This window comes from Colobus angolensis, unplaced genomic scaffold, assembly GCF_000951035.1.
Source record: "Colobus angolensis palliatus isolate OR3802 unplaced genomic scaffold, Cang.pa_1.0 Scaffold546, whole genome shotgun sequence".
In the NCBI taxonomy this organism is placed as follows: domain Eukaryota; kingdom Metazoa; phylum Chordata; class Mammalia; order Primates; family Cercopithecidae; genus Colobus; species Colobus angolensis.
Window position 1 is genome coordinate 794,442 of NW_012118999.1, and position 25,390 is coordinate 819,831.

General features: G+C 42.3%; 1 protein-coding gene across 2 annotated transcripts in view; it reads right to left on the reverse strand.

Annotated features, from left to right (window-relative positions):
* Positions 1-4,164: 4,164 nt before the first annotated feature.
* NLN (neurolysin (metallopeptidase M3 family)) overlaps positions 4,165-25,390 on the reverse strand; it is a 105,819-nt gene continuing 84,593 nt past the window's right edge. For both annotated transcript variants that reach the window (XM_011961300.1, XM_011961301.1), the window contains 4 exons: positions 22,153-22,339; positions 21,691-21,819; positions 19,470-19,606; positions 4,165-6,078 (listed from right to left, as the gene is read on the reverse strand). In XM_011961300.1, coding sequence (XP_011816690.1) covers positions 5,944-6,078; positions 19,470-19,606; positions 21,691-21,819; positions 22,153-22,339 — 588 coding nt within the window. In that variant the 3' untranslated portion in view covers positions 4,165-5,943. The remainder of the gene's footprint in view (positions 6,079-19,469; positions 19,607-21,690; positions 21,820-22,152; positions 22,340-25,390) is intronic.

Below are 25,390 nucleotides of genomic sequence, written 5' to 3' on the forward strand. Positions count from 1 at the left end.
GCCTTAGTTCTCGCTTCCCATCCCCCTCCCCAGGTGTGCTGTCCTATGAGCTGACATCGGAATTTGGCCAAATCAAACTGCCAACTCTTTTTTCCTGAATACCATCAAGTCAGTCTTCCCCTTCTTTTACCTGGGTAATGGAATGTGTCTAATTTCATTTTGAGCTTGTCTCCACATTGGAATAATTTTAAATATTATTTTTTCTTTTACTTTTGAGACAGAGTTTCACTTTGTTGCCCAGGCTGGAGTGAACTGGCACAATGTCAGCTCACTGCAACCTCCACCTCCTGGGTTCAAGTGATTCTTCTGCCTCAGCCTCCCGAGTAGCTGGGACTACAGACATGCACCACAACACCTGGCTAATTTTTTTATTTTTTAGTAGAGACGGGGTTTTGCCATGTTGGCCAAGCTGGTCTTGAACTCCTGACCTCAGGTGATCCACCCACCTTGGCTTCCCAAAGTGCTGGGATTACAGACGTGAGCCACCTCGCCCGGCCAAAATAGTTTTAAATATTAATAACATCATCATACTTAATAATTCCAGCCCTATTATCTGTAAATTTGATACTTTTATGGTTTTTTTCATTTTTAGCCAAATGACTTGAAATTACCCCCAGTTTAATGTTAATCATTATGCAACTATCTCAGACTGTTTCAATAGCTAGGAATCCATCTGGATAACTATTATCCAGTCACATTCTCCATCTTAGCCACAAAGATATCAACAGCAATGCGTATCTTGCTGGACTCAATGAACAAACTATTTCTAGCCAGTTTCTCTCATAACAAATGCTAGAGACATTTTATCATGGGAGTACAATTGAGGCGAGCCTCTGGGGTCTATGAAGTATGCAGCTGGTACAGGTTCCAGCTCATGTGAGCCGAACAAGAGAGCCTATTTCCTGTTCACCCCTTCCCCTTGTACGTACCTCATGGACTAGATGTGTTGAACCTATGTCTTCCCAGGAAAGGGAACTACAAGGCGAATTTCCACCAAATAAAAGCTCAAGAATCACTCATGGTGTGGTGTGGGGGTGTGTGCGTGGTTGTGCACATTACCTCAATTTTTCAAATTTTGTTTTGTTACAGACTTACAGCATTATTGTGTGCTTGTTGAAAAGGGCTATTTTGGTCTAATATTTACATCTTGTAACCTTTACCTTTTGCCTTGATACAGCTGATACTAGATAATCACTTAGGTGGATCTGTTTCCAGTGGGAAATTTCTCTATTAAAGGTGACTCAAAAAATAAACTTTTTGGACGTTGACTGTTTTTCAAAGAACTGAAGGTATATCTGTCTTTTCCTGTATTTTACTTTTTTTTAAGACAGCGTCTCTGTCACCCAGGCTGGAGTGCAGTGGCGTGATTATGGCTCATGGCTGCCTTGACCTTCTTGGGCTCAAGCAATCCTCCCACCTCAGCCTCCCAAGTAGCTGGGACTACAGGCCTGTGCCACCATCCCTAGCTAATTTTTTTAGTTTTTGTAGAGACAGGGTCTGTGTTGCTCAGCCTGGTCTCAAACTCTTGAGCGCAAAGGATCCTCCTGCCTCAACCTTCCAAAGTGTTAGGATTACAGGTGTGAGCCACCACATTCGTTTCTTTCTTGTTTTTTTTTTTTTTTTTTTTGAGGCGGAGTCTCGCTCTGTCGCCTGGACTGGAGTGCAGTGGCCGGATCTCAGCTCACTGCAAGCTCCGCCTCCCGGGTTTAGGCCATTCTCCTGCCTCAGCCTCCGGAGTAGCTGGGACTACAGGCGCCCGCCACCTCGCCTGGCTAGTTTTTGTATTTTTAGTAGAGACGGGGTTTCACCGTGTTAGCCAGGATGGTCTCGATCTCCTGACCTCGTGATCCACCCGTCTCGGCCTCCCAAAGTGCTGGGATTACAGGCTTGAGCCACCGCGCCCGGCCTCTTTCTTGCTTTTATTCTCACCACACATTTATAAGAGAAGGCATGTTCAATTTCAATGGGCTATCCAATTTCAGATGGGAGACATCTAACTGTAATGTGTTGATTTGAGGGAAGCAGCTTTGGTCACTGTACCTATTCAAATAAAATGGATTTTCTCTTTTAACATTCTTTGGGAGTTCAGTTAACTATGTTTAAACCCTATCTGAGGACTCGGTATTCGTTATGGACTGAATGTTTGTGCCCCATTCCCTACATTGAAGCCCTAACAGCCAATGTGATGGGGTTAGGGAGTGCGGCCTTTGTGGGGGGTGACTGGGTTTAGATAAAGTCATGAGGATGGAACTCTCATGATGGGATTCCTGCTCTTGTAAAACAAAGACACTCTAGGGCTTGCTCCCTGCCACTGCTGCCTGCAGAAGTTTCTGAACCTTTATGTTCCACATCCGCCTCCTCTCTTCCCATGGCTCTCTACAGAGCCATTTGTAACATGTCTACCTGACACTTTTGGGGATGTGGTCAGTAAAAGAGGAAGGGGGGCCTCACCACGAACCAAATTTACCAGCATGTGGATTGTGGGACTTCCCAGCTTCCAGAACTGTAAGAAATGTCTGCTTTTGAAGACACCCAGTCTATATTTTGTTATAGCAACCTGAAGTAAGAATGGTATTTTAATGTAAATTTTAATGCAATTTCCTTGGCGCATGGAAAGTTCCACCTGTGTATGATAGAAAATGAATAAATGGTAAATACAAACAAACTGGCCTAGTGGGAAGGCAGGATCTCCACAGACCTATAATTCATACATAAAGGCTAAAGGTAAAATGGTAAAGTAGAAAAGTGAGTCACTGCCTATTACTTAAGGCATTTACAAGTACAATGATCATATCAATAATTTTTCTTTGAAGAGCTACTTCCTCAATTTTGGTGTCTTCCACAATGCAATTTTCATCTGAAGAGCTACAGATATCCACCTCTCACCTTACTAGCTTTAGAAAGACAAGACCTTGGCATAAGTAGCTCAGGTGATAACTCTTCAAGGCAATTTTTAGTTGTTTAGGTAACATGCAACATTTATACTAGAGAGGGACAAAGTCTATATCACGTGGCATAACGTCAAGACATTTCTCTTCTCTGTGGCATTGTAAAACTAAACCTTTAGGATCATGCCTACTATCCATTAGCATAAGATGTTTAAGATGTTATCCTTCACAACACAACAGTGCCTGGAAAAAAAAACAAAAAAAAACGAAAGAGGCCTAAATCCCCTGGATCAATTACCTGGAGAGACCTTATTATATGTGGCTCAGTCCATAAATCTAAAGTGTACATTTGTCTAATTACAATTTCCATAGTTATCCACCATTTCAAGTATGTCAGTGATATTCTCTGCTCTGAACTGGAAAAAAAGAACAACTAGACGGATGGCCACATTAAAAAAAACAAAGTAAGTCTTTTCTTTTGAATCACACTAGAGAATTTTTAAAAAGTCCTTTCTTTTGAATTATGCTAGAGAATTTTTTGAGTATTAATTTTTCTGAGATTTAATCTGGCTCTGTTGTCTAGGCGGGAGTGCAATGGCATGATCTCAGCTCGCTACAATCTCTGCCTCCCTGGTTCAAGCTATTTTCCCGCCTCAGCCTCCCAAGTAGCTGGGACTACAGGCACCAGACATCATGCCCAGCTTTTTGTATTTTTGTAGAGAGGGGGTTTCACCATGTTGGCCAGGCTGGTCTTGAACTTCTGACCTCAGGTGATCCGCCTGACTTGGCCTCCCAAGGTGCTGGGATTACAGGTGTGAGCCACCGCGCCCGGGCTGAGTTTTAATTTTGTGACTGTTCTTTGGTAGATTTTAAATATTAGAGGTAGGCCCTAAATAAAAAGAACACCATGGTGCTTTTGCTGTCATGTATTTCGGTTTTAATGTTAAAGTATGAAAGAAAGCCGGGCGCGGTGGCTCACGCCTGTAATCCCAGCACTTTGGGAGGCTGAGGCGGGCGGATCACAAGGTCAGGAGATCGAGACCATGGTGAAACCCCGTCTCTACTAAAAATACAAAAAATTAGCCGGGCGCAGTGGCGGGCGCCTGTAGTCCCAGCTACTCGGGAGGCTGAGGCAGGAGAATGGCGTGAACCCAGGAGGCGGAGCTTGCAGTGAGCCGAGATATCGCCACTGCACTCCAGCCTGGTGGACAGAGTGAGACTCCGTCTCAAAAAAAAAAAAAAAAAAAAAAAGTATGAAAGAAATATGAATTCATTCTCATGGATAATAATATAACTTTATTGTGTGCAGCCTTTCCACATCAATTTAGTTTTTCTGTGTGAAATAAGATTTCAAATGGTAAAGTTGCTGTTAAGGAGACACACTGGAAAAAGCTGAAGAGTTTTTTTGGCCTGAAACTGGAAAACAGAAAAGTCTGGTGGGGGAAAAGATGTGAGAAAACTACTATAGGCTGCAAAGACCACAAAAACAGTTTTAGGGACTAGACGGGGGTGACACTGAGTGAGTGTGGGGAAGAGAAGGGCTGGGCAAATTATCTCAGAATAGAGGGTAGTAGGATTTCAGGTGGATGTTTAAGGTATTTGCTTGGCAGATATAATGTAGGAATCTCCTAGCTCTTGCATTTCCTGCTGTCTGTAATTTTATTATGTAGTATAATAATTTTTTATTTAGCACAAAGTTCACTTGGACTAGAGAATCGAAAGGTGCTAATTTTGTCCCTGGCTAGCAAAGTCATACCTGAGGTATGCACTGGAAAAAAACTGGAAGACCTAGGCAGGGTACATTCAAAGTTTTTTTTTTTTTTTTTTTTTAATTTTATTATCCTGTCTTGGTTTCCTTTATTGAATAGATTCCTACAGGAAAAATACTGTGAGTTTACTGGTCTGCTGCAGAATTGGAATTTGGACTCACAATAAAGAGAGTTAAAGATAGATCCAAAGGTTCACTTAAAATAAACATTACCTGACGGAATAGGCTACTGAAGAGTCTCTTCCCTGTGGTTAAGTTTCATCATACACATAAGGCTTTGGAGCAGCTGTCCTAAAATGCTTCTGTCTAAAATCCATTCCTCTTCTGGAGGTTCTGAACCCTTTATGTTCCACATCCACCTCCTCTCTCTTCCCATGGCTCTCTACAGAGCCATTTGTGACATGTCTACCTGACACTTTCGGGGATGTGGTAAGCAAAAGAGGCAAAGTCCCTAACACTTATTAGAAACACGAAAAGAGAAAAATGTGCTTGGACTTGCTTTAGTATTCTAATTGGCACACATGCCAAAAGACTAATGATCTTGTATGCTGAAGTGGAAATGAGCCTCTCATACAAGCTACGAAATCCTCTAATACAAGATACAAAAACTTATACATTAGACCAGTCTAATTGAAACATAAGTTTTTGATACTCTTGACTGCACTTCAGACGGAAAAGACAAAACTCAAATGGAGGAACGTAATTTAAGTATGGCAGAAAGTTGGGAATCACGCGGCCTGATATACAAAAAATGCACCACTGAGGCATATTCCCCTGGCCTTGAGGTATGCAGGCAAAGGAGAGGTCACACTTTCTTGGGAGACAAAGGATCAAAGTTGACACAGAGCTCCAAGAAAATATTTACCAGAAGAATGTGATGATTCATTTATCAGTCCAGAAATCCCAAGTACAAAACTTCAAGATACAAGAAGGATCAAATTATATCATGTATATGATTTAATTTTAAAATTCTTAGCCCTCTTATATCATATTATCTAGATTATAATAGTAAAAAATCAAGTTACATTCATATGAAACTTTCATAAAAAGAAATCAAATCCAGTTTTATGAAATTTTATAGTACAATTACTTTCTAGTGGGTCTTTTCTTAGGTCACAGTATTTATAATTCCATTTACATCTTTATAATTTTTAAAATTAGAAAACAAAAGGATGTCAATAGAAATCTAAATTTTCATTTGTAAAACTCCCTTCAGTTTCCAGGCCAGTAACACACGGTGATGTCGACTTGTTCTCCAGACATGGATGGCTACCAAGGATCCCCAGGTCACGAAGCATGCAGGCCTCGACTCATTAGGAACGCTTTTTGGTTTGGCTCACGTTTCAAGAAATTGTGGAGCATGTCCATGCCGTCCAGAGATCCCCCAGGTTTCAGGATTAGGTTTCTGTATTTCATTCCAACCTAATAAAACAAAACATCATACCTAATAATTCATGGTTATAGCAATTTTCCAAATCTCTAACTGCAAAAGAGGAAAGGGTAGGGGTGAAGGAAAAAGGACTTTAGCCTTACTCTGTCTAGATGTTTTCTCTTGCTCACAAACAGCTCTGTAGTATTTATTTATTTTGGTAGCTAAGAGATTTGGAGCTTAAAACTTCAGGTCTTCTACACTGTCCTTTATTATGGTCTTGTCTCCTTAGATTCTAGGCAGTGAGCTGACAACACGAACAAACAAACAAAATATAGCCAAATGGAATATACGGCAGGTTCCTATTTGCTGTGCTATCTCTTGTAAATTCAAAAGGGTTAGAAAGCAAGTGTTCAAGAAGGCTACAAATAGCCTTCTGGGTACCCAGAAACAGGAGCATGGCTACTGTCACATGGTTTCTGCTGCTTTTATGACGGGCTCATTCAAAACAACAACAGAACCCTCCTCCTTAGGGATGAGAGAAGGAGGGCCGCACATGTCCCGCAGGGGAGGGCAAGACGTTTTTGTGGGTGCGATGCTGGCAATGAGGACCTTTAGAAAGCTTTCTTTGGGGATGGAGGTCTGGAATTTTAAAACGTCACAGTTCCTCTACTTTTATTTACATAAACACAGGAACAGATAGAGTGAAAGAAAATAGTTGCTATTCAGTATCTGCATTGTTCAATATTTTCACTTCCCTTTCACTGTCCTTTTAAGGAAGCAAGGCAAGACAATTCAATGAAGCATAATTCCAAATATACACATAACAAACAATTCATAGAGCAACACTTAAATTTATATTCATTATATCACTTGATCAACAGGACTTAGTACAAGAAGAGCTAGAGAATTTCCAGCTCTGTCTTATAACAAGATTTTGATTGGTACAACCATCAGAGGTAAATTTAGTCAAACTGTTAAGGAAAATAAAACATGGATGAAATCTACCAAGTTAGACACAAAACGATTTATGTCCTAGGGCCATAAGAATACAAACTTTTGGGGTTACATTTGGCTGTAAATAGAAATCATTTGCAGCTTATTACTCATCTACAGGCTAACATTTAACTTCACAGTCTGGACTCTAATCAGGAGTAAATAACTAGTCAAAGTTACCTTCTCAGAAACTCTAGGGCTGCACTGTCCCACAGAAACATAATATGAAGCACGTATGTAACTTTAAACTTTCTACTAACCACATTTTTTTAAGTTAAAGAAACAAATAGGTAAAATTAATGTTACTATTTTACTTAAACCACTATATCCACAATAGTATAATTTCAACATGTGTCAATATCCACATTATGGAGACTTTTGTTGCTGTTGTTGTAAGGGCTCAAAATCCAGGGTGTCTTCTACACTTACGGTGCATCTCAATTCAGTTCTTCGGTTGTACTTAACCTCATTACAAGTGCTCAACAGCTACATGTGGCTACCACACTGGACAGGTCTAGTGCCCAGAGCATAAAATAGTCTTTAGGGGGGCTTGTTACACAGTGTTCTAGTATGATATTAAAAAGGTACACAGCAGTCTTGTTGCCTTATTTCCAAGTTTTAAATTCATTTTCTTAGCAGAAGGCGTTCAGTCACTGATATTGAACTTCCCAAAACTGATGACCAGGGCTTGAAGCTAGACTCAATTAGCTCCCTTCCCTTTCCGCCCCCGGGCCCCTGCCCCTGCCCCTGCCTCTGCCTCTTCTTTTCTTTTTTTTTTTTTTTTTTGAGACAGAGTCTCATTCTGTCGTCCAGGCTGGAGTGCAGTGGCACAGTTTCGGGTTACTGCAACATCTGCCTCCCAGGGTCAAGCGATTCTTATGCCTCAGCCTCCCGAGTAACTGAGATTTCAGGACTGCACCACCACACCCAGCTAATTTTTTTGTATTTTTAGTAAGATGGGGTTTTGCGATGTTGGCCAGGCTGGTCTCCAACTTCTGGCCTCAAGTGACCTGCCTGCCTCGGCCTCCCAAAGTGCTGGGATTACAGGTGTGAGCCACCGTGCCCAGCCTTCAATCAGCTTTCGGGGAAACAAACAAACAAAAACACGTCATATTTTGCCTGTTCTGCAGCAATTCATTACAACTACAGCAGCAATCTCGAATCTAAAATGTGAGTGATGGCTGTGCTTATCATGGACGTTAACTGAGCTAAGAAGGAGCATATTATGGCTCGTGAGCCCAACCACGATTTACCTCCCTTCCCTTCCTTTCTTTGCTCACCATGACTAAATCTGACTAGTGTTAACTGGGTGGCTGGAGCATGGAAAGACTGTTCGCCCTGGGTAGAGCAGCACAGGAAGAACGCAGACAATGGGAGTTAAATTTTTCTGCAGAATTACAAAAATATTTTAAACATTTTATTATGAAAAACTTAAAATACATACTAATAGTAGAGACAACAGTATAATGAGCTCTCATGAACCTATCACCCAATCTCAATCATCAGTATTTCATCTGCAGAAATTCTTCAAGCTCAAGATCTATGTATCATGTGTCTTTCATTTCTTAAAAAGACATATGCATTTGACAAGTATAGAAACATTAAGGAAAATAGAAATGAAAGTTTTAAAAAATCACTCCAAATGTGAACATCTGACAAAGTATTTCCATTTTGTGCAGAGAACTGTAATTTTAGGTAGTAAAGGAGGCATTTGAGGAGTTCCATGGTGTTGTAAAGAGACAGCTCATGAATGGTAAAATCATTTCAGAGCAGGGCACTGTTTTGTCTCACAATATGTGGCTCAGTACAGCTCAAATCTTCCTCTGCCTATGGCTCCAAACAAGTTGATTCAATTTCCTGAATTACAGAGCAATGGTCTTTTAATAGTTTCATTTCCTTTGCAATGAAGTTTTGAGAAGAGTTTAAGAGTCATTTTGGTAACAGGATCTTCCCTTTCTTAAGAAAAAAAACAGTTAAGTGAATTTTTGTGTTTTGGGGGGTACCAGGCTCTGTGTGAGAGAACATGGTCTGGGAGACATATGCCACAGGTGGAAGGAGTCTTTGCCCTGAGTTGTTCGGTTAATACTTTGTTTATAAAGAAACTGTAACCGTGAGGAAATCAAGAAGAGAAGCTCTAAGACAACTGCTAAAATTTTTCATGTTAGAAACACCCTTCAGGAAGATCTGCATATAGTAAAATCTAGAGCTTTCCTATGAAGGAAAACCAGTGTCATCCACCTCTGTGGCTTTTTTAATCCTAGAAGATTAGCATGTATCTTTTGGCAACTATGCAAGTCTTCTCTAACAGTGACGATTTCTGAAGCAAGATCAGGAACTCCAGAGTCAGGCCCAGGTTTGAATCTTGGCTCAATCCTTAGCTGTGTGACCTGGGGCCTTGATTTCCTCATCTGTCAAATGGGAATATGCCTATCTCACTCAGTTTCTGGACAGTTAGAGGAGGTGATTTCAGTATTCTGTTTGCTCCCTAGCATGATATCTGGCATATAGCGGTAATCAATAAACCTCTCCTCCTCCCATCTCCTTTCCTCCTTCCCTCTCCTCTCTTTCCTTTCACACTGCCCCAGCTCAGTTATGTATATACAGTTCAGGGAAACAAATGCATTCCTGGTGTGGCATTTCCTCAAAATTAGTTCTATCATCTAATAAAGCTAAAGAAAGGCATAAGGAACTTCATTTCCACTATTAATAAGAAATAGAATGCATAATTCAGTAGAAATATTAAGTAGGAGAGAGAAGGCAGTCAGGCACTCATTTTATCCAATAACACGCACCCTTTCAGGTAATATCTTAATAGCAATAATAATTACCTAAATGAAGGATGTCCATCATTTATCAGCAATGAGAATATATAAATGGGAAACAGAGGGGGTCTCCTGCTATCTTGGGCATCTCTGCAGCAGCACATGCAGGCTCTCACTAACTTTCCACCCCTCCTCCATCCTTCCCAGCATGGATGACTGTGGGGAGTGTAGTCAGAGCTGTCTCCTTCCTACACGGAGTGACAGTCATCAGGGCAGAGAGCCACCAGTCAAGGACGGGTGATGACGATCAGGCACCTGACAAGCTCACCAGCCTGCTTTAAAGCTGAACTTTGAAACCTCTCCTTCCATAGCCGGTAACTCCCTCCCAAGAGCACACCGTTTGTTTTCTGTGAGGGTGGGGAGACCTTGAATGGACAAAAATGAAAAAAGGAACTGCTTTGACAACAACAAAGGAGGGAGAGAACAAAACTGGTGCTGATAGAGAGAGAGACAAGAATAGTAGTAGGAATTGCTGTCTGATTAGAAGAGGCCTTCTGGAAACCTTACTGATTTGTGAGGATAGAAGGGTAAACCTTTATAGGGAGGGGGGAGATCCAAAGGAAAAAACACCCTGGGTAGGAGTATGTATGGGGGGTAGAGAAGTGGAAGCGGATGGGGAAAACCAGCAGTCAGGTCCAAAGAGGCACAAATATGTAAAACAGTAATTAAATTAAATAGTTGTGAAGCAGAGAAGGGAACCCAATGCTGAATAAAATAGTTTCTTTTACAAGAGTCTTCTGATCTATCAGAGAAGATAAAGAAATAGACAATTAACCAGGCAGATTACTGGGATGCTAAGAGCAAACAAAGAAGGGCTGTAAGAGCACAAAGGAAGAAAAACTGCTTCCAGCTGGTTGGGATTCAAGATTTAGAAGGCCTGGCCTTGTAAATATTCAAGAAGTAGGTTGGAAATCAATTCGAATTCCTTCCTTTGTCCCTCAAGTCAGGCAAAACCTGAGGCTACCAGAAAAGGTTCAGTTATAAGAAAAATCAGCTGTTGGGTGGTACATCAGGAGAGCTGAGACAGAGAGGAGAATTAAAGCCATTTGTAAAAACCTTCTGGAGAGGAGATTTCATATTCTCTTTTAGCAACACTTTACAGGAAGAATTGGGCCTAGGATTCTGTTTCAGGCACTGCGATCCTTAGCTTTGTATTATAGATTCTCTATCAAGTGATTCTTTGTCATGTTTAACCAAGACTCTTCATGTTTCTGTGGCTATTATTGTATGTAAGATGTAGCTCCTTCTTTATGGCATTACAGACTGAAATACAGTTACACTTACTCCCTTGACTTTCTCAGTATTTCTTTCAGAAGTGGTACTTGTTCGTATTTCTCCTCCTCTGATGGAAGAAACAAAGCTTAGCAATTTCTCCAAATGCAAAAGAGGAGGAAGATAATAGTAGCTTAACAATATAATTGCCTTTGAATTCACAATGTCTATTACCTCTTAGAAAATTTTCCCACAGTGAAGTTGCCTTATAAAAAGAAATGGCCTTAGTTAAAATGCCCCCATTCTTTCAACCTATGATTAGCTGCTGGATTCTGAATTCACATTTGGTGACCTTAAAGACCTTCGAGAGCTTCCTGGAAAAGCGTTAATCCCAAGCAGTTCCATTCCATAATTATTTAAGAGAACAGTTAGAAAAGTGAAAAGAATGTCTGACAATGAGACAACTTCATGTTCACTGAGAAAAAAGTACTTTAGGTAATATATAACAAAGCAATTAAACAGTTAAGATGTGATGTCTATTTACTATGAAGAATAACATTTTAAAAACTATAGATAAAACCAGAGGTAGCAAAGTTTTAGGCTATTATAGGTAAGCACTCAGTTATTATACTTTGATAGAGGCCCTCAAAACAGAATGAAAACTATACCCTAATATATTCTACTGCTACTTTCTATAGTTCTGCTTGCCAAGATCTGAAATGGCCCCCAGAGCAGACCCTGGGGTTTGTAGGATGGCAGCAGGTTACAGAGAGAAGGCCTGGACACAGTCCTCTCTATTGCATAACCAATAACGTCAACAATATGTGGTTTCTCAGCTCCCAGCCTCTCTAGTGCCTGGGGACTAACAATAGCAGGCACTGATGCTTTGAAGGGCCATCCCGCTATCTTCTGAAAGTGACCCACACACACATTAGGCAGGGTGAGACAACAAAGTCTGCAGGATATATTTTGATTGCTCTGATTCCCATGACTTCAGATCAATGAAGTATTCCTTTATATCATTAAAAATTCATATTTTTATCCTGTCTATGTGTCTGAAGCAACCACTCACTGACATGTGAAACTAAAGCAAATGCACAGAGTCTGGAACAACTCCAGGTAATGCCACCTTTCTCAGTGTTGGCTAATAACACTCTGTGGTTATGGCACAAAATAAGTAATGTATGGTGTACTGGTCTGAAGAAGTATTTTTCTGTTTCTTTTTTTAACTTTTAAGTTCAGGGGTATGAGTGCAGGTTTGTTACACAGGTAAATTTGTGTCATGGGGGTTTGCTGTACAGGTTATTTCATTATCCAGGTATTAAAGCTAGTACCAATTAGTTATTTTTCCTGATCTTCTCCTTCCTCCCACCCTTCACCCTCCAAAAGGCCCCAGTGTGTGCTGTTCTCCTCTACGTGTCTATGTGTTCGCATCATTTAGCTCCCACTTGTAAGTGAGAACATGCGGTATGTGGTTTTTGATTCCTGTGTTAGTTTGCTAAGGGTAATGGCCTCCAGCTCCATCCATGTCCCTACAAAGGACATGATCTTGTTCTTTTTTTTTTTACATGGAGTTTCGCTCTTGTTGTGCAGGCTGGACTGTAATGGTGCAATCTCAGCTCACTGCAACCTCCGCCTTCTGGCTTCAGATCTTGTTCTTTTCCACGGCTGTACTGTATTCCGTGATGTATATTGCTTTTGTGGGGGGAGTTCTTCTTCCTCTTTTCTTTTTAAAACAAATATTTGCTCTAAAATAACACTCGCCTTACAAAATACAAGTACCCAGTTACTAAAAATTAATGCTTTGGGATAACAAAAGAATTTCTTTTTGTCTTCATCACACATAGCTATAATAACGATCTGTTTTTTGTAGACTAGGATTATTGTCCCAAAGGATTAATTTTTAATAACTGGGTAGCTGTATTTTGTAAGGCAAGTGTTATTTTATAGCAAATATTTGTGTCTTTTTTTTTTAAAGAACACCCCCCCCCTCCACCAACAAAAAACCCCAAATAGTATATTGTATGAGGGAATAAAATGGCTGCTTAAGAACCATCTTCTAGTATCTGCAAAGGGTGTGAAAGTGAGGGCCAAGGGATTCTTCTTGGTTTTTGGAGCCAGGTCCATTCTTGCTGTGACAGCAGAGGAGCAGGAAGTGCCATGATACCCAGAGCATTTGAAAGGAAAGGAAAAAGTGTAAAGGAAGGAATTAACACCAGCCTTATGGCTTAAGACATCTAATAACACACAGCACTGCTGAATCCAGAATTTTATGTTTGGACAAACGGAGGCAAGATGGTGCACTTCTGGGTTCTTCTTCACCACCAGCTCTTCCCGCCGCGCGCGAAAATGCAGCCAGCGCCCAGGGAAGGTGCAGACCAACCAGGCATGCGCCAGGTGACGTCAATCCTAAGAGACCAAGATTTACCTGGTCGCACCTGCGGAACGCCCCCCCAACACGCCCGTGCCCCGCCTATTGCCCTCCCACTCCTAGAAAAGCCGCCCTCGGCCAGCGGGCCACGCGGCCTTCCTGAGTCTCTCACTCCTGTCGGAATGTCGGGACAGCAGGAACTCCGTCCGAGAGCCCCACTGGGGGGACTCTGCTGGCCTTCTTTGCCGGAGGCCGACAGACCTCTTCCCCACACCTTAGGTGACCAAAATAAACTTGTAGTTTTGCTCCTACACTTGCCTACCCGCTAGTTCTTTTGTACGCGTTTCTGGTGGTCTTAGAAAAACAAATCAGTTGGTGCCGAAGACCCGGGAGGAGACCCCTCCTCAGGCCTCTAAGGGTTGAGGAACCTCCTCCTGCTCCCACACGGCAGACGGACCTGGACCTGAGACCTGCTTTCCTCACTCTCACGGCCTCTCTGGGGTAAGTGCCCTTGTCTCCTCTTTACCTCCCTCGGCCAAAAATCCTGCACAGGTCCGAGGTCCATTTTGAGCCACCAAGTGGCTCGGGAGACCCGTTCAGGACGGAGACGTCCGCCTGAAGGTAATCTCCCCTTTGGCTCCATGAGCCTCCAGTCTGTCTCTGCTGGTTCCAAAGGACGCTTTGAAGCCAGGCAGAGATCCACTTCCATTTCCATTGTGTCCACTGTGTAAGTAAAGAGGAAACAAACGGGAAACCCCCCAGTCCAAATTTCCAAAGAGCACCCCCTTAGGGTGCTTCCTAGCCAATTTAAAAACCTTACAGCTCGAACAAGACCTTAGGAGGAAGCGGTTAATTTTCCTTTCCACTGTGGCGTGATCAACCTCAGCAATTTCTGCCAGCGGCTAGGCAAGTGGTCCGAAATTAATTACATACAAGGCTTTTGGGCCTTAGGCTCTCGTCCCCAGACTCCTCCTCCTTCCCCCATCCAGACTCCTCCTTCCTCCTCCTTTATCTACTAGTAATCCACTCGGTCCCGTGCCTCCTTCAGGGCCCCCAACTGGCTGTCTTGAGTCCCCTATCTCTGCCCACACCCTCCTACAGTGTTAGCACCTTTGCGAGAGGTGGCTGGGGCGGAGGGGGTAGTCAGAGTACATGCCCCTTTTTCATTGGCCGATCTTTCCAAAATTGAGAAGCGTTTAGGTGATTTCTCAGCTAATCCTACCATATACATAAAGGAATTTAGATACCTTTGTCAGGCCTATGACTTAACTTGGCATGACCTCCAGGTTATCCTAACCTCTACCCTAAACTGACTGAGGTTCTAACCCAGTATACCTGGTTAGATCTGGCCTCCCCTACAGGGGCCACCATTTTGGCGTCTTACTTCATTTCTCAATCAGCTCCTGACATTCGTAAAAAACTTCAAAAGGTAGAGGATGGTCCTCAGACACCAATACAAGACCTAGTTAAATTAGCCTTTAAGGTCTATAACTCCAGAGAGGAGACGGCAGGCTCGCCTCAAACAGAAGTTACAGCTTCTAGCAGCGGCTTTACAGTCCAGTCGTAACCCCAGACCAGAGAGCACACACCCCACAGACTCCAAAGCTACAAAAGGAGCCTGCTATAAGTGCGGCAAGGCAGGACACTATGCCAACAGGTGTCCGCAAGGTCCCCGAGCCCCAACGCAGCCTTGCTATAAGTGCAAGGCATCAGGACATTAGGCCAGTGAATGTCCTAACCCTCGTCCACCAGCAACCCCCTGCCCTGCTTGCCAGCAGGGAGGACACTGGAAGTCTGATTGCCCCACCCTGAGAACAGGTGCCGCGCCTCCACATGACCCCCTTTCCCAGGATCCTGGGAGCTCCTTCCGGCTCCTACATGTGGACGGCGACAACTAAAGGTGCCAAGACTTGGGGACCCCCACCACCCTCGCCGAGCTGCAGGTAACTCTCCTGGTAGCGGGTAAGACAATTAATTTTTTAATCGACAGTGAGGCTACCTATTCTGTTTTGCCGTCCTTCTCTGGACCTAGCCTTCCATCCAATATCTCTGTAGTAGGAGTAAGCGGAAAGCCATCCACTCCACGAAAAACTCCACTCCTTAATTGCTGCCTGGCCAACAACTACTTTGTGCACTCGTTCCTCATTCCCAGCTAAAAGGGCCCCTACCGAAAGCAATCAGTGGAAATCAGTTTGGCTTTCCCCCACTCGCCTCAAACTTACTAAATTTTCTTAACTATCTCATACTCCCCAACCTTGCCAGGACCATCCTTCTGGGTTTTGCCCATATTCCAACAAATGCTTCCATTCCTCATTCCTATACTAATACTGTGCCTTATTTTATTTTTCATCTGTGCGTCCAAATACCAACCATAGGCCCTGACCTTAACAACGCCCCTTAACAGCAGGAAGTAGCCAGACAGACCACGGCGCCCCTTTATCACTATTATCAATAAAAGGTTGGACTGTTTGGACAAACGGAGGCAAGATGGTGCACTTCCAGGTTCTTCTTCACCACCAGCTCTTCCCGCGCGCGCGAAAATGCAGCCAGCGCCCAGGGAAGGTGCAGACCAACCAGGCATGCGCCAGGTGACGTCAATCCTAAGAGACCAAGATTTACCTGGTCGCACCTGCGGAACGCCCCCCCGACACGCCCGTGCCCCGCCTATTGCCCTCCCACTCCTAGAAAAGCCGCTCTCGGCCAGTGAGCCACGTGGCCTTCCTGAGTCCTCACTCCTGTTGGGATGTCGGGACAGCAGGAACTCCGTCCGAGAGCCCCACCGGGGGACTCTGACGGCCTTCTTTGCCGGAGGCCGACAGACCTCTTCCCCACACCTTAGATGACCAAAAATAAACTTGCAGTTTTGCTCCTACACTTGCCTACCCGCTGGTTCTTTTGTGCCCGCTCGGCTGGTCTTAGAAAAACAAATCATTTTAGTAACACTGAAAATTGTTTTTCACATCACAAGTTTTAACTCCAAGTTGTTGGGATGATGCTTTCTCTAAGTTCAACCCAGCACCTTTGTCTAAATAAGAGTAGTATGGCTGTCTGCCAAACTGTGAAGCTTGAGAATAAGAGGAAGTACAGAGAAGCATAATAGCAGGAACTGCTTCTATTACACTTGCAAGTTCCTTGGAACCACAGGGATCAGTAATCTGGCTGCTACCTTGACAACCGGAAGAGAAAAGGTAATGATAGAGGGTTCTGGGTATGTGGTCACATGAGGGCAAGCACAGAGGAGATGATGGCGAAGGCCTAGCTGGGAGAGGCAGTGTACACTTAACACCAGGAATCCTCACCAATGATTGCCAGTAAGATGTCATAACTGTACTTTTACCTAGTTAGAATTTTTCTCTTTGAAACATTGTTTCTGGTTTCTAAAACAATCTATGTATTATGTAAAAATAGTGAAAAGCTCCAGGAAAAGTACAGAAAAAATTAATAATCACTCATAAACTATCCCCAAAGATAATCATGAACATTTTGATGTGCTTTTTTTTAAACACACTTTAAAATCAACATTTGTATTCTATGGTATAAAATATTTTATAATATGATGTTTTTTCACTTGGTAATAGTTACATTAAATAATCTGGACATAATAAAAGCTTACTGAAGTCCTTCTCCCATGCCCAAGACCACTTTTTTTGGTCCTTTGCTTTTCTTTAAAAACTAGTCTATTTTTCATTTTTTATTTTTATTTTTTTATTTTTAATTTTTATTTGTTTTAGGGGACAGTTCTCCAAAAGAGAAGAGAAAAGGTAATGAGAGAAGGTACTAGGTATGTGGTCACATAGTGGCAGCACCGAGGAGGTGACAGGGAAGGCTTAGTGCACTCCTCCAAGTCCACTCGTATGTTCAAAGGATGGAAAGATCACTTTTGGTTTTTGATAATCTCAAAGACTTCTTGAACATGTGGTCACACGAGTGAGACCTTTAAGAGTGCTGGAATTTTTGAGATGCACACATGAAGGAGGCATATATTTTAGGTGAACAAAATAGAACCAATACATTTGTGAAGGTGGAGAGACCTAAGGGAACACATAAATTTGTCAACACACAGGGAGTACTGGGAAGTAACAAAGGGTTTGATTGTCGCGCTGAGGGCTGTGAAGAGAGAGAGGAATAACAAGAAGCAGGAAGTAAAGAAGAAGGATGAGGGCCTTCGGAGTTGGTAACTGGGTCATCAGTGGTAACTATGGAGGAAGGGTAACTTTCCAATTCTGTTGGTGGGGGCAAAAGCAAGGAAAGAGAGGCTTGCAAAGACTTTGATCCAAGAAATTAGGATCCAAGAAATTAGGATCCAAGAAATTAGGCTATGAAAAGAACAGAGCAGTAGCACTGACTGGGGTTATCAGAATCAGTAGCAAGTTTTTTTTCCAAGACAGCAAACCAGGAACTCTTGGAGCTAGACACATCTCCTCTGAGACAGGAGAAAATAAGACAAGTATTGAAGTACAGAGAAAGAAAGATGAAGGTGCTCATTCTCAATGATTTTTTTTTTGAGACAGGGTCTCACTCTGTCATTCAGGCTGGAGTGCAGTGGCATGATCTCGGCTTACTGCAGCTTCCATCCCTCCTGGGCTCAAGCAATTCTCCCATCTCAGTCTCCAGAGTAGCTGGGGCTATAGGCTTCTACCACCACATCTGGCTAATTTTATTTTTTTTGTAGAGACAAGGTCTTGTTATATCGAATAGGTTGGTCTCAAATTCCTGGACTCGAGTGATCCTCCCACCTCTGCCTCCCAAAGTTCTGGGATTACAGGTGTGAGCCGCTGCAGCCAGCTTCAATGATCTTAATTTTCTTAATAAAGAGGAGAGATCATCTGCTGACAGAGGAGAGAGGTGGTGGGGACTTGGAGGGAAATCAATAAGGGGAATGGACTTGGACCACAGAGAGCACTGGGGTCCAGTTCAGGCTAGAGAGCATGACTTTGCAGTTGGGCAGGTCAGTGGAGTCATACAATCTTCCCCAGAATACTTTGAGTCCTAAGGGCACCATCTCTATGGTGGAGGCATTAAGGGACGGGTCCTGGTTGAAGGTCATGCAGCAGTAGGTATGTCTGTGAGAACAATAGTCAGCAATTGACCTTTGTAAATGGGTTGGCCAGGTAATGGAAAAATAATTGCAAGGACTTAACAGATTGGGTGGGGTGGGATGGGAGACAAAATACTTCAAAATAATGAAGTATGGGTACCTTGGAGGTGTTATTTCAGGAGGAAGATGGGGAGGGAATGGTGATCTAAATCACATCAATGTATTTCAATACATATGTGTAAGGTACTACGCAATCTAGAAAAAACATTTGGAGAACAAATCAATTGGTTGAAATAAGCACAGAGAACCTGATTTTGATAATTTGGTCTTCTAATTTCTGAATCAAACAATTTAAAAACATACACTGGAAAATGCATCAGCCTTGGAAATAATCTGACGGATGAGACTTCAGTAAGAATGGAGATTGGGGGCTATAAATCAGGAAGATTTGTCTGGCAGCTACCTGGCAGTCAATTCACTGCACACAGAAAGTAATGGCTCAGGTTAATGAAGCAACTTTGTGACAAAGGTCACAAACTATGTAGTGGGTGGGGCATGCCAGCCACAGAAAAAGGGCGTCTCCCACAGAGAGTGCACAAAGTGTGTAGAGAATATCAAAACACAGGGAAACCATTTACATCAGGAAGGAGTTTAACTTTCTGTCCCAACCTCCTATAAAACGAAAACGTTGTACTGTACATGTCAAAACTAGCAGCCATAGATTCTCAAATCCATAAACAAAGCTTTGAATTTTTAATTATGTAATATACTGGAATGTTAATAAGCAACAAAATATGCTACTTTTTCTTTTTAAGCTGTAGAATCAATCACTTATATACTGCAACTTAATGATGTACGAGGATTTGAAAGATGCAAGGCCTCAGAGGTAAAAGCTGTTACCAAGCCTCTTACAGTAAAATCTAGGTATGATCAATATTTTACACTAGGAGTTAAAGGGGAAGGAGCAATTACAAAATTAATAAAAGGAGAAAAATAATACTATACCTCTGGATTCATTATCCCTTCTTTTTTAAAACAGCTGTAAAACATGTCCATGGAAAATACTTCACTCCAAAGATATCCATAATATTGGCCATCGTATCCCCCTGCCAAATGTCCAAAAGTAGCTGGCATATTTGTGCCTTTAAAAAAAGATACATTTCACTCAATGTGATAGCAAACGTTAATGATCAGGTTAACAGCTAGCTAAGGTTTCCCTTTGGGGAGCCCAGCTGTGGGAGCACAGAGTGAATGATATCATCTCACCTCTAGTACTCCTTGGGCTTATGTGTTCTCTTGGCCAAGATGTTTACAAACATCTATCAATGGCTCAGCCTCAGAGCTGGTTTCGGCTCCAAGTTCTGGAATGCCTAATGATAGTTTCAGCGGCTTTGTCCACACCCATCAGATAGCTCAGTGTTTTAGAACTGAAATCAGTCCTTTCTTATCCCTTAAACATGTATGTCTTGAAAAATAATATTAACCCTACTCTTTGCCACACCTCTTTATATCTAAAATGTCTCAGAGTTGCACTTATTTTAGGTTAATAATTACTGAAAAAGAATTTTTTTTTTTTTTGAGACAGTCTCACTCTGTCACCTAAGCTGGAGTACAGTGGTGAGATCTTGGCTCAGTGCAACCTCAGCATCCCAGGTTTAAGGGATTCTCCTGCCTCAGCCTCCCAAGTAGCTGGGGTTACAGGTACATGCCACCATGCTGGCTAATTTTTGTACTTTTAGTGGAGACAGGGTTTCACCACTTTGGTCAGGCTGGTCTCGAAATTCTGACCTCAAGTGATCTGCCCACCCTGGCCTCCCAAAGCGTTGGGATTACAGGCTTGAGCCACAGTGCCTGGCCCGAAAAAGAACTCTTCACCAATTCAATCTACCTGTAGGGCTACTTTATATAGGATTTTGTCAAAAATCCTGAGCTCAAGTGATCTTCCCGCCTCGGCCTCCTGAAGTGTTGGGATTACAGGCGTGAGCCACCATGCCAGGCCTAAAAACGCCCCTTCTTGATAGCATAACAGGATGACTAATAGTCAATAATAATTTAATTGTACATTTAAAAATGTACTTGCTACACAAAGGCTTGTGACACAAAGGTGCTCTATGGCTTACTATGTGGGGAGCCTAGAATGACTCAACTGACCATTCTTATCTTTATTTTCTCTGTAAATGTGGCTGACTCATTTTAATAACAATTTCCTTAGTGAAAAAAAATCCACCTTACCAACTACACATAAAAGCACAACTATATATTGGCTTAAAACATATACATACAAATATAAACACGCCCATGCATGAGTCCCATAAATCTCAGGTTACAAACTGCTAGTCAAATGCTTTAACTGACCTCAGTATCAGAAACAAGGTGAAGTTCATGCTTCTCCCGCAAAATACCCTTTATTTTTTTTGAGACAGGGTCTCACTGTGTCACCCAGGCTGCAGTGCAGTGGTGCGATCATGGCTCGCTGCAGGCTTAACCTCCCCAGGCTCAGGTGATCCTCTCAACTGGCCTCCCGGGTAGCTAGGACTATAGGCATACACCACCACACCTGGCTAATTTTCGTATTTTTTGTAGAGACGGGTTTTGCCTTTATTGCCTAGGCTGGTCTCGAACTCCTGAGCTCAAGTGATCTTCCCGCCTCAGCCTCCCCAAGTGCGGGATTACAGGCATGAGCCACCATGCCAGGCCTAAAAATGTCCCTTCTTGATAGCGTAACAGGATGACTACAGTCAATAATTTAATTGTACATTTAAGAATAACCAAAAGAGTTTAAGTGGATTGTATGTAACACAAAGGATAAATGCTTGAGGGGATGGAAAAAATAAACAAAATACTATATGCAAAGGAAAAAAAATTAAAAAACTTCCCCTTCTGCCAATTTCTTCCTGAAAATCACAGGGAAGTCATGATGCATACAGGGAGGAAGGAGCTGAGGGTGTGCTGCCAACACGAACGGCTCTCCCAGCTCTGGGGCGGAGGCCAACTGCTCACGCCTGATTACACTAAAATGCTGCAGATCTGGAGCCACCTTTCCTTCAAGCGCATTTGGACGGGATAACTCAAAAGGACATAGTATGCTTATCTGAAAGTCATGGCCTGATTACAGAAATCAGAAACAATTAGGTAATCTGTCTGACAAACTCCATCTCCCCTGCCGTGTGAGGAGAATGCCCCGTGCTTCACAGGGAAATGAACTCAATTCGTAGTAGTTACATACCTGGAGTAGCTGCAACTCCTAATATTTCTGAGCAGTATTTGGCGTATTCACTTGCAGCATCCAGTGATGTGTTGGTATGAAGAGACTGATCAACTTTGCTCAAAACAATCTGGCGCAGGGTCAGAAGACCTAATAACATAAGAATGTTTGGGCATGTTTTGGAGAAGACAGAACTGTGTGTTCTATTATCACAAGACTGTAGATTCCAAAAACAGATTCCAGTAGCGCTCATAAAATGGGAGCAGGACATCTCATTCTACTTAAGATTTAAAAGGAGATGTGGTTTTTTGCCTTAGACAAAATTCCAGGGTTTCCAACTCCAATATATTTAATGTTCTTCACTCCTCAGACTAGCAGTTGGGATACCATTTAAAATGAAAATAATTTCTACAGAAGGAGGTGACAGCAATTCTGCATTAAGAGATTCTAATTTATTTTCCTTTTTAAAATTATAAGTCATACCTGTGTTGACCAGTCTAGAAGCAACAAGTTTTTCAAGCAGATCATCTGAAATAGGGCTTCCGTCTTTATAATGTTTTGACAATCTTCGGAGGGAATCGCTGTCCCACACCCAATTTTCAAGCATTTGCGATGGCACCTCTACAAAGTCAGTTTCTACATTTGTTCCGCTAAATCGTGCAAAATCAGTCTAGAAAGCAAACACAGAGAATTTTTTTAAAGAACTGAATGAAAAGTACATATGCAACGAATAATTATTAAGAGTCATGAAAACTTAAGGCAGAATTAGACTCCACTGTCCCTTTGAATGAGGGGTTAGAATAACCTCATAGTCAAGTGAAAATAAAATACAGCAGCTGAGCAATGTGAAAAATAACCCCCAAATACTCTACATTACAGTAATAATTTCATTCCTTTGAATTGTAGACAAAGTTGGAATAACCATCAGAAAATCATAACTGAAAAATACTATCAGTCTAAGCTAAAAACAAGCCTTAAGCTTTGAAAGCAAAAATATTTTTAAAGAATTTTCCATTAAAAACGAAGAGATCCATTAAACAAGCAATTTCTCCCTAGCTCCTCCTTCCAATTGCTAACTTTTGTTTACTCAATCCATGCCTTTCTGGGCACTCATTACTCTGTTGCTTAACTACTTAGGTTTTAACCAAAATTAATTAAAGAGTTCAATCACAACACTATAGACTTTGAGTGTGCGATGCTTTGCATTTTAAACTTTAAACGAATGGTTCTAAGATTACCATGTTGTAGAAAGTCAGATTTCTACCTCTCAGATCAGGTAGACAATGTTACCTTAAAATAAGAAGCTGCTTTAGTAGGAGTTAGTTTTGTTAATTAATTGGCAAGTGGAGTGAGTTATATGCTATAGGAAAAGAGAAACAACAGATATATTCAAAAGTTAAGAGCACTCCTGGTAAAAATAAGGGACTTATTCTGAAGGCCTGAGCTAAGAGTTAAAAAAACAAGAGGTTTACAAAGAGTTTAATGAAACCAAGTTTAGTAAATTCTTGAGTCAGACGTCAGAAAAGCTCTCAAGCAGAGGAACGGAGATTCGCTAAAACAGGCTAGTGTTTTTAACCTTCACACCGTCCTTCAAACACTTGTAAAACTGCCATTGGCAGAGAAGACTTAGCATTTATCCTACTGGGTCATCTGCAGAATGGGGCTCCTCATTCTGTTGTCTTTCCCTGAACCTCTGTCCTGTTTTTCTCCTCTGAAGCATTACATTCCAACCTTCTCTCCCTGACTTCATCATCCCTGGGGCTCCAAACAGAGGGGAAAGGGAAGAGGCATGTAACCACCAGAGAACGCAGCAGATGGGGTGCCGAATCAGCAGCAAATACCCACCCTGCTTTTTGGCCCAGGGCAGAGGCACAGATGTCAACGCCATCTCACATTCTGCCTTCCTCTCTTTATGCAAAAAAATGTTTTGCTTGATTTCTCATTATAATTGTGCCAATACTAGATATGAAGAGATGCAAATATTAAAGGGGCAAGGATAAATAAATTCACTGGTTGTGGAATTAGGCCACCTCTATTGAGGATATCCCAATAAAAAACTTCTTGCAGGGAAAGAGGTAAGGGTCCCCAGAAATGGAATATTTTGTCTCATTATAGTATATGATATTCTAAGATTACATCTTATATCTTAAATAAAACAATCTTATACAATAATATTAGCTAACATCTGTTGAGACTTTCCTATGTCAGGCATTACAGGCATACCTTAGAGATACTGTGGGTTTAGTTCCAGACCACTGCAATGAAGTGAATATCACAATAAAGTGAGTCACACAAACTTTTTGATTTCCCATTGCAGATAAAAGTCTATAAATGTACATTATACTCTAGTCTATTAACTGTTCAAAAGAATTGTCTAGGCCGGGCGCAGTGGCTCAAGCCTGTAATCCCAGCACTTTGGGAGGCCGAGACGGGCAGATCACGAGGTCAGGAGATCGAGACCATCCTGGCTAACCCAGTGAAACCCTGTCTCTACTAAAAAATACAAAAAAACTAGCCGGGCGAGGTGGCGGGCGCCTGTAGTCCCAGCTACTCGGAAGGCTGAGGCAGGAGAATGGCGTGAACCCGAAAGGCGGAGCTTGCAGTGAGCTGAGATCTGGCCACTGCACTACAGTTTGGGCAACAGAGCGAGACTCCGTCTCAAAAAAAAAAAAAAAAAAAAAAAAGAATTGTCTAAAAAACAACGTACATGGCTGGGTGCAGTGACTCATGCCTGTAATCCCAGCACTCTGGGAGGCTGAGGTGGGTGGATCATCTGAGGTCAGGAGTTCAAGCCAGCCTGGCCAACATGATGAAACCCTGTCTCTACTAAAAATACAAAAATTAGCCAGCCATGGTGGCAGGCACCTGTAATCCCAGCTACTCAGGAGGCTGAGGCAGGAGAGTCACTTGAACCTGGGAGGTGGAGGTTGCAGTGAGCCAAGATAGTACCACTGCATTCCAGCCTGGGCGACAGAGTGAGACTGTTTCAAAAAAAGAAAAACAAACAAAAACAAAAACAAAAACAAAACCCAAAATCAAAACCAAAAACACCCACAAAAACCATGTATATACCTTACATGTTAAAAAATGCTAATGGTTATCTGAGCCTTCGGCAAGTTATAATCTTTTTGCTGGTGGAGGGTCTTGCCTCCATCAATGTTGATGGCTGCTGACTGATCACGGTGGTAGTTACAATCAGGGTGCCAACTGATCAGGGTGGTAGTTACAGAAGGTTGGCATGGCTGTGGCAATTTCTTTCCTTTTTTTTTTTTTGAGACAGGGTCTTGCTCTGTTGCCCAGGCTGAAGTGCAGTGGCATGATCTCAGCTCACTGTAACCTCCGCCTCCTGGGTTCAAGCAATCCTCCTGTCTTAGCCTCCCTACTACAGGTGGGCGCCACCATGCCCAGCTACCTTTTGTACTTTTAGTAGAGATGGGGGTTTCACCATGTTGGCCAGACTGGTCTCGAACTCCTGACCTGAGGTGATCCGCTCCCAAAGTGCTGCGATTACAGGCGTGAGGCACCGCACCCAGTCACCATTTCTTAAAATAAGACAAAGATGCAGTTTGCCATATCAATGGACTCTTCCTTTCATGAAAGATTTCTTGGTAGCATGCGATGCTGTTAGATAGCATTTCACCCACAATAGAATGTCTTTCAAACGAGTCAAGTATCTCAATACCTGCCACTGCTTTACCAACTAAGTTTATGTAATATTCTA